This window comes from Gallus gallus, chromosome 6, assembly GCF_016699485.2.
Source record: "Gallus gallus isolate bGalGal1 chromosome 6, bGalGal1.mat.broiler.GRCg7b, whole genome shotgun sequence".
Taxonomy (NCBI): Eukaryota; Metazoa; Chordata; class Aves; order Galliformes; family Phasianidae; genus Gallus; species Gallus gallus.
Genome location: NC_052537.1, coordinates 34,977,585 through 34,987,584, shown reverse-complemented (window position 1 = coordinate 34,987,584; position 10,000 = coordinate 34,977,585). Strand labels below are relative to the sequence as shown.

Below are 10,000 nucleotides of genomic sequence, written 5' to 3'. Positions count from 1 at the left end.
AGCAGCATTGTGCCCCCATGGACAGCTCCTGTTCCAGAGAACTTCAGAATCTCGGATAATAATACAAACCTCAGGTTTTTTGCTCATGGAAGTAGAGTGAGCTTGTCGCATCTTAGCAATGCTCTGTTTTGTAGTATAGTCTTTTGTTAACTGTAGGCTTAATTGAACATGCAAACTGCATACCTGAAATACAGACAGAAGTGAAACAGAATTATCAGAGTAAAACTTGTGCCAGCAAAGCTGACAGATTGCTGTGTCTTCTGTCCTTTTTGAGTCGGAAGTCGGGAAGGTCTCATCTAACAAAGGGGTGGAGGCTCTGCATAACTGCGCATTGAAGCTTTCTTCCTTAGCTGTGGTCTGAGTGCTCATGCGTTGTCAGTGCTGATTTTGGTTTAGGATGTTGACATCAGGACATTCATACACAGTGTGTGAAATAAAAAGAATGAAACATTTGCTTCCTACTGATAAATGAAATCTGTTTGGAGATATACTTTGATGATGATGTTTCTATGGTTTTCAGTAGATGGTTTTCTGCAACAAATATTTTTTTAGCCAAACAGTATTTGAATCAAAGCAAACTAAAGGCACCAGTTGTACTCATACTATCAAGTATTTTCTCGCTTGCTCAGTGTTGAAATTCAAGTACAGAAGTCTTTCTAGTCTATTTGCTACAACACCTCCTCTCAAAAAGGTTAAGAAGAGGTGAAAAGGATGAAAAGGCACTTGCAGGGTTTTAAAAATCTCCCATGGAAAAAAGATCTTTCATATCACAAAAAAGTCTCCTGTAGGTTGTTATGTGCATAAGGTGGAGGCTTAAGAGCAGACACATTTGCAGATGAACTGCTTTTACTAGCTTCTCTGAGACATGACATTTGTTCAGAAGATTAGCCAGGTTGTAATGTGTAGCATAATTGCACTGTGCGGATGTCCCAGAAGTGAAAACCTAATTGCTTGACAGGACTATAACTTTGTGGTACGCTCTCACCTTGTTAGGTCCTTTTCTGATGCAGTTCAAATGAAGTCTGGCCGCAGGTGTGCCTAATTTACCTCGCAACAGAACGTGTTGAGTTTAATTGCACAGTGGTTGTTAGGAAAAATTGGTGGGTGGAATATCAAGTGACTTACTGTACGGGGATGGCAGATGGGCGTTGAGAGGCATTGTGAGCTAAGTGTATAGGTGAGGTGAGTTAATAAAAGATGTAAATTTTATCTTAAAATAGTGAAGTCTTGTGGTAGGCAATACATTTTAATTAAGGTGGTAGCAGTCCTTTTCTAGCCATGTGAAAAAATTGGAGGAGAGGAGCATCACAAAGACTGCATTTTTTTCCATATCAGTATTTTAGGAACAGATTGGTATGCCTCGGAAGACTATTCTGCAAGCCTGTGTTCATTGCAAAAACAACACTTGTGGATACAATACAAAGTGTAGCATGGAGAGGCAAATATAGAAAGGCTTGCCTTCCTATTACAGCAACCGAGTTTGAGACACAGTCAAACTGAGCTCAAATCCAGCTGCTGACTTCTCAGTGTGTGACAGAGCTCTTGCCTCAAATCTGAGGGCTTCTCTGAGGACAGTATCTGCTCTCTTCTGCAGGGATCATCCATTCCTGGTAGCCCTGATTCTTGTTGGTCAGATGAGAGGAAAAATCAAGTCAGTTTTCTTTGCCAGGACAGCATGAGAACTACTCTGCCTGGGAATGTGATTTTTGACTTACGTTGTCTTCCTCTGAAAATCTTGTCTCAGCGCCACCTGTGTTCCACAGATTTGCTGAAAACATGGATTGCAAAGAACAAAAAGGTCTTGGGATGTGAATGTTGCTTGTGTTCACCCCAGTGTTGTGGCTTCAATGCTTAGCTCAGTGCTCAGGTTCTTCGTGGTAAAAACATCTAATTCCACCAAGTGTGTTTTGTTTTTCAACAAATGAACAAATATGGGTTCCAGGTGATGCTTAGTGAAGGAGTGCTTAATGCCCCTTTTTGTACTGGATGTGAGCTCTCTGTGTAGAAACAATTCATCTTGAAGGCTTCAAGTTAAGAAAAAAAACCATTAGGAATAATGCTTAGCATTCCCCATGCACAGTTCATTTAAGAATTTCAGAGCAATTCACAAACATAAGCTCAAAAAGCTTCACAACACCCATCTGAGATCAGAAAAAAAAGCTGAGATGCTCCTTGTCAGCACGGCTGTGGCACTGGGAGTAGTGAGGCCAAAGGCTCTCATGGCATGTGGTGGGTGCAGAGTAGGGCAGACTGAGCATCAGGGCTGCCTAATAAAAGGTGTGGGAGAAAGACCAGAGATGGAACAGAAATGCTGTTATGCTTAGGCAGTCCTCAGTTGATGAGTTGGCATCCGGAGCTTGCAAGTATCTAAAAAATAATAAACAACCCAAGGCAGATAAAATTAGGATGAAAGTGTGGCTAACACAGATGCAGTTTTATGGGATGTCTGAAACTCTTGGTGGCATTCCTGCAATGGTGTGCAGAAAACCCAAGTGCAAGGGAACCTCCAAGAGAGATCATGGCAGCCACAGAAGAACTCCAGCTCTCATTCAACTGAACAGCTGGAAACTGCTGATTTTGGTATAGCTGAATTGACAGTACTGACTTATCTATGCTCAATAGAAGTAAAACTAGTCATCTCCCTGCCTGTTAGATATGGGAGATCACTCCTTCAGCATTAGTACCCGTGATGATATTAGGGTCCTGTTCAAGGTTTAACTTAAAAAGAAGAGCCGTGATTTTAGACACCAGTTTGTAGTGTGGGGCAGTCATTTGTGATGTTCCCGTCCAGACAACCCAAAGTTTGGCAAGACGGCATGGTGTGGCACAACTGTTACGAGATTTCTTCTCAACTACAACAGGGCCATATTGGGTACGGATGAAGGACAGAATTTCTTGGCATACCTCCTGCCAGGAATATTATTTGCACTTGAAAATTTCTGCAAAGTGTTTACAGCTAAGATAGTCATTTGTACAGATTGGTGTGAATAAATAATAATGGCTCATAGACTAAATATAAAGGCTCTGCCTAACCTTGCTATTCAAAATGTATAAAGTTGGACAGCACAAGCTGATGGGGTGGTGCCTCTGAGAAACTCTGGATAAGGAGTCCTGAGACTTGCTTGTTACTTGGTGCCAATCATGAGCCCGAAACCAAAACCCTTAGTGCTTTTAAATAATTATTAAATGTGAAATCAGAACTCTATGAAAAGAGGAGGTGCTAGGCTGTGGACACCCTCTGATGCCAGGAGAGGAATTAGAGGCTTCCCGCAATCTGGCTCAGCCTACTTTCAGGCCTTAGCAAGGTTACAGAATTGTTGCTTTCTTTTCAAAGCAATTTTTGAAAGTGAGGAGTAAAAAGAATGAGAGTGGAACCACCACCCCACAGCACGTACTCAGCAGCCTGTGCGGGAGAGCAGCGGGTCTGCACCCTTTCAAGCTTTTCCCCTTCTCGTAAGTGCTTGCTGTGTTCCCGTGAGGCAGTATTGCTACAGAATGGTTTGCTGGGAGATGCCTCGATGGTACAGTTTAGTCCTAAATAATTGCTAATTGCCTCACAGCAAAAATCAGCTGGATTTCTGTACTCAGGTAGAGTTACTCCTTACAGCTAAAGGCTGGCGCAGCTTGGAGAGGTCGTAAAACAGGGTCTAATCCTCCACGTTCCTTACCTTTTAAAAAAAACATGACTCAAACAGGGCCTTTCTTCGGGCCAGATCCAAGGCTGAGCCTCACTGGAGTCAGCAGGATTGGACCGAGTCCCTTTGCATAGCTAGAACTGCCAAGCTAGAGGCAAAGCCAAGAGTTTTTTGGAAGACTGATCCTTTGTTACCTTAGAATTTTCTGGGATAGAGGTCATTACTGCTAATGTAAGTTGTGAAAAAAACAAAAAAACATTTAGAAAACTAGAAACAAATTTTCATCTGATGTTAGTCATTGCCTTTGAAGTCAATGAGTCATTGAAATCTACTTTCCCACACCGAGCTAAGATATGGCCCGGAGTCAATATATTTGTAGTTGTTGAAAAATTAAAAATATAAATTTGCCTTTCCCTGGCAATAATGACAGAGTTTATGACAGAGATCTTACTGTTTAAAATACATTCATTAACTAGTAAGAAAGTAATAGTTCACTAGCAGTATTCTTTTAGGTATAACTATGATAAGATCGTATTAAACTTTTTAAAATTGGGTTTACGGTTTGATGAAACTAATAGATTTCAATTTTGTATTTTCATAGATTCTTTCTAAAGTTTTTCCTCAAGTGCAATCAGAACTGTTTGAAGAATGCAGGCAACCCACGAGACATGCGAAGATTCCAGGTACAGATATTTCCTACAAATACCATGTAGGATTTACTCAGACTTTCAAACTTCCTGAACTTTTGTTTAATGAAAATCTAGTGTCAGTCTTCTACTTAGTGTAGTTTCAATGTTATGTGTCTAAAATGCTATGACTATTTTATAAATTCCCTGCTAATTTAAATGCTTGTTTCCGGGACCTGGCCGGTTCTGCAGTGACGCAAGTGGGCACCTTCTCAGAAAGCATAGTTTTCCTTCCTCCTGACACCTCCATTGTGGTACGAATTGAGATCTGTGGAGATTTTACATATGTAAACCATGTAAACAGCTGTTGGGAATTCAACTGCGGAACTTGGTGAAGTCTGGATCTAGTTTTTCCTTTCACATTTACAACTTGTAAATCCAACAGCAGTGGTACAACCCATGTATTTTTGTCTGAATTGATTTAGAAAATGCTTAATACTTCACTTTCTCCTTATATCTTTTGAAATATCTTGTGGTGAATGATAACACTACAGGAAGACATCTGACGTGGTGGACAAATAATTTCCTCCGTATTTGGGGTCATTTGAAATGCTTGCTAATAACAATATGTGTTTTGTTTCAAAAAGATTTCAGAAATATTCATATTGGAGACTAATAATAAGCTAGTATTGAGATGTTCAAAGCTTTCTTAGTTTTGAGAAGAATAACTTGTGGTTAAACTTGATAGCAAAACATGTGACATCTGTTTTCATGCACAGCCAACCAACCGGTGAAGCCAGAACACATGAGCCAGCCAACAGAAAAGATCTGTGGCTGGAAAAAATATTTCTTCAAAACAATTGAGCCAAGCTTCCATTTTTCATGCATCTCAGCTTCACGTGGCATTGGTGATATTGATCCATCTGAACAGAACAGAAGGTCAAACCTGGGATGAGTGGAAATGCCCTCTTTGTCTCACCGATGACTAAATGAAGCATCAGTCATGAGTGATCTTGTGGTCGACAATGGAGCCAGTAGACACTAGAAAGATTTTCCTGGGTCTCTTTAGCTAATCTCCCTGCCTCTCAGAAGGTTTAACTGGACTTAACAGTATGTCAGATCCTGAACAATATTTTTAACTGGTTTCACTGTCTCAGCACCTTTTTAGGTGTGTTGCAGGAATAAGCCAATATAACAAAACATAGCATGTCTACTTTCTTTTGCTGAACTACAGTATTTTTCCCTTGGTGACTGACCTATATATACATGACAGAACAAAAATAGTTGTCATTTTTATATACACCTTTCCCTGTCTTCTTAATATACTGTGTTCTAGGAACCAAATCCAGAAGTCTTTGCTGAAATTCACACCTGTATGTTTTGCAATATTTTTTTAAGTCTGCAAATCTCATTAAAAGTGAAAGTTGATAGCCCAGTGGCATGGCGGTAGCTCTGTGCTTCGGTGAGTGTGCAACCTCAGCACTCTCCAAAGTGGATGTCGACAGGAGTGAAAGTGTCCACTTCTGGGACGAGAAAGATAGGGGAGCAGAGCAGACTGGCAGAGAGCTGCCCTCGGGCTGTTCGAAAGGAGAACGCAGATGGCTGTCTCAGAGGAGACAGAGTACACAGAAAAGGTGCTGTGATAGCTGAAAGCTAATTATGGGTTGTGAATAAGAAGCAGGATCAGAGGTGATCCAAAACACAGAAACAGATAAGAATTGTCTTCTGATGCCTGAGACTAGCGCTGTGGAAATGGAGAATAGGTTTTTTTCCCCTCTTTTTTTGCTCATTATGTGTTTGGGTATGAAAGCTGGTGTGAGAACCCTGAAAATCATTTTTGCTATGTCCAAAAGTAAAATAAGCAGAAGACAAAAGCTAACATTTGTACCAGCCTTTGCCACCATCTCCCATGTGGTTGGTATGGCCTAACGTAGCCTCACATAGCCGCTGCCCATGAGGACTCTACTAATGCTAAGCCACCAGGAAAAAGCTACTGTGATTATTGCATTTAGCAAATCTGGAACCCGCACCATAGGGTCCATGCTGGAGCATTTAAATAAGATGTAAAAGTCTATCTGGGATAATAACGACCAACCTGTGAAGTTATGTCACACGCAACACACGCACGTCTCACAATTTCCTCTTTGGCTTGTGGTCGTGAAATATCATTTCCAGAATGAGTTTCACAAATCCATTGTGTAGGTGTTTTTATCGAGAAGGTTGTGCGTTTTGCTTATGTTCCTTTTCCATTTTCTACTGAGAAGCAGCTGGAAGCCAAAGAAGGCCCTATCCATCATCTCTTCTATGGCCGGACTCTGAACCTGGACACAAGAATAGGAGCCTTTCACTCAAAAATAAAGGAGGAAATTCCATTGACATACCAGGGTCAATCACCATCCAAATGAACTTGAGAAGGGATACTTTTCATGGATTGAAAACACTTTCACCATTCATATTCAACTCAGTCTTTTCAGATGCAAAAAAGTTCATTATCAGACATTAAATGTAATTGTAAAACTGACCTGGAGATCATTTACTGAAGAAAAAATGGGGAGTTACGATGGTTCCTGATTTATTAAGCTTTTTTTATTTGGAATCCTCACAACCCTTCATTTGAAGACAGTCTCAAGTGAACAAATTTTAATTAGATAAACTATCTAATCAATATATCAACAGATCAATCAAAACAGCAGCTTTTAAAATGAGTGGCTAGAGGGGTGTTTCTGAAACTAATGGCTAGAAGAATATTTCCCTGAATTGAATTCATTTGTTAGCATAATAGGAGATTAAACTCTAATTAGTGTAGCAGGTTCTGAAGTGAAACAATTGTGAGTTAAAAATCACCAGTGTTAGCCACATAAACAAAGATGTATTCATAGTTGTCATTCACTTTGCTTCAAGTGAGAAGTAACAGATTGTGATGCTGTTTTGTCTTAGAAGATCTATCAGTGTATCCGTGTTCCTGAAAATACGCAGACTTCTTAAATTCCTTTTTTTCTTCCTTTTTAGGTTGTTGTATCAACAACAGTCAATGTGGATGGCCACGTTCTGGCTGTCTCAGACAACATGTTTGTACACAACAATTCCAAACACGGAAGGCGGGCTCGCCGCCTTGACCCCTCAGAAGGTACGGCTCCTTCTTATCTGGAAAATGGTAGGCACACATTTACATGTCTTTTTTTTTATTTGCAATGCTTTTTTTTTTTTTTTTTTTACACCATACTTTATGTTGATACACCATTACATTTATTTTTCCATAATTTCTTCTCTCATCAATCAAACCACCCATTAAAAAAGTCCATTAGTATTTCTCAGCCCCTCTCAACCAGAATACGGTCACTTCTGAATTTGCTTCTGACTCCTTTCTTTATTTAATACTTACAGTTTTGCAGTCACAATCAATTTTTCTTTTTTTGTTGTTGTTTTTTTTCCTTTTTTTTTTTTTTTTTTTTGTCTTGTTTTGCTTGCAGCTTTTTCTTGCTATTTAATTTGACTTGATTTTATTTTGGCTTGTCATATTCCTTGATCCAGAGGTACAGTCTCAGGTTATGTATGCAAGTTTAAGTGTATGGTAAAAGCATGACCAAATCTGCAAAGAATTTACTGTGAGGTCAATTTCCTGTTGCTGGGCCTTACTGCTGCAGATTACAGCAGTGGCGTTTTTGTATGAGAAAAACAGCAAAATGTTTTTCTTCAGACTGACTCAGTGTGATTGACTTCTTGCCTGAACTGCTAAAAGAAGATAGGCTGAGATGAAGAAGAGAATGGGAAGTGTCTCTGAAAATCTAGAGTGTCTTTTTGGAGCCCACCCACCTCTGAGCCACCCACCCACCATTGCAGCTGCGCTCGTGCGCTGGCACTCGTATCTCCGTTCTCCCCAGAAGTACAAAATAGTTATTTAGATTTAGATATTGGTTCTCACTGCAAAGTACATCAGTGTATAGATACAAAACAGCTCTGAGGTACTCTGGTTTTCATTAAAGCGAAATGCATAGAGGTCAAATGCATTCTGAGTCCTCAAGGAGTTAGAATGGTCAGAACTACTGGCAACGGAGTGCCTCGAGCATGGCCAGCCCTGCGCACCCATTGCCACGGGGTTCCTCGTGTGAGCTGCTACTGCCACGTTGACGGGATTGTGGCTTTTTACACTAATAAAATTAATTAAAGTAATAATGGAGCTCTAAGCTGCTAATACAATCATTGCCATTTTATGTTTCAAACGATACTTACCAATGGGCATACAGAAAAAATGAATGAGGCGAGCAATAATTATCAGAAAGAAATACGATCTAGATATCAAAAAATGGAAAACAATTTGTGAATCTGCTGCAGTCCACACACACACAACTAATTTGTTTTTCTGCATTAATAACTAAGGTATAAGAGAACAAAAATATAATAATTAAAGGTCGCCCTGAGCACAAGAGTCATTATGGTCTATGACGTATTGTTTATCTCTTTCATATGCACTGAAAGTAGGTGTGTGTTTTGCCTAGCAACCGTCACTAATGAGGTTCACAATTAAGAAGGTTGAATCCTTTCCTCTAGTCCTCCCCTTCCCTAGAGAGAGAGAACTAGCAACATTATAGGTTCAAGTAGGCATGCTCAGCCCTGTGGTGTTAGGTTTTAGTCTGGGTCCAAATTCAGCCTCTTCTAATGAGCTATTATGATCTTAGCAAAATACAAGTATTTATTTTGGTAAGCTGTATAAAAAAGAATTTGACTCTAAGCAGAAAATATCACTTAGAAAAATAAAGGCCACTTGCACATACTGCAGAAAATCTACATACATTTCTCCAACCGGTGGCTCCTTTTTGAGAAATGGTAATTGATTTGCTTTATTTAAATGTTACAAATGCAGCGCCAAATCCTCTCTGCCTAACCTCTCATAGCTACTCATTCGTGCAAGCTGGACCGTTAAAAATGAATGTGAAAATCCAAGCGCTCCTTTTTACCTTCAAGTCCCACTTCTAATAACAATTATAGTACCTAAATAACCAAAAGCAAACAGCCCTGCAACGCAGCAGCAGAGAATCAAATTGCCCTTGACTGTAAGAATTGCAGAGCCAGGTTTCCAAACACACCAAGCTGGAAGTCAGGGGATTCAGAAGTGCTCAGCATCTCCCCGGTCAGGCTGCGCTTCCCATGTGATTAAGCACCGCTAAGGAAATAAGCAGCCACAACTGGCTCTGCTTCTGTTGAAATAGCCACACAACTTCTCGATCTGGAACAGGCTTCGGCTTCTTAAAATTGGAATGTTACAACCTACAGAGCGAATTCCTGAAATGGCAGCCTTGCTTGCACACGAATCTTTGTTTCCCCCTGGCCGGGGTGTAACGCGCGGTACTGACAGCCTGTTTGGAGCGATGATATTTTATGTCATGCCTGAAGTTAGTTGTGTCCCCGTGCACGTCGCCGTGCTCACGTCGGGATGGTATGCTTTGCATTAGTAACACATTCTTTAAAGAAAAGTGCCCGCTCCAAACCACAGATATTTACTTCTATGTAGCCTCTCCTTGCTAACACCTCATTATCCAATCATCTAATATTCACCAGCAGTATATACACACACTCGCAGATCGTTTCCAAGTAAACTAATTCCCCCTGCTGCTACTGTGGAAGGTTGCCATTGAATCCTTTGAGCTCACAAAAAGCACGGCAAATTATTTACAGTAGTTGAATACAACTGCAGGAAAAACAATTGTTATACCTCCCAGCGTAGCATAGTAGAACTAATTC

General features: G+C 40.3%; 1 protein-coding gene across 39 annotated transcripts in view; it reads left to right on the top strand.

Annotated features, from left to right (window-relative positions):
- The window catches only part of EBF3 (EBF transcription factor 3), a 120,188-nt gene that overhangs the window by 73,033 nt on the left and 37,155 nt on the right, over positions 1-10,000 (top strand). For 21 of the 39 annotated variants that reach the window (XM_040702537.2, XM_040702531.2, XM_046943091.1 and 18 more), the window contains exons 8-9: positions 4,237-4,318; positions 7,271-7,415. In XM_040702537.2, the coding sequence (XP_040558471.1) occupies positions 4,237-4,318; positions 7,271-7,415 (227 nt within the window). The remainder of the gene's footprint in view (positions 1-4,236; positions 4,319-7,270; positions 7,416-10,000) is intronic. The other 18 variants (XM_040702542.2, XM_040702538.2, XM_046943092.1 and 15 more) reach the window with 1 other exon arrangement.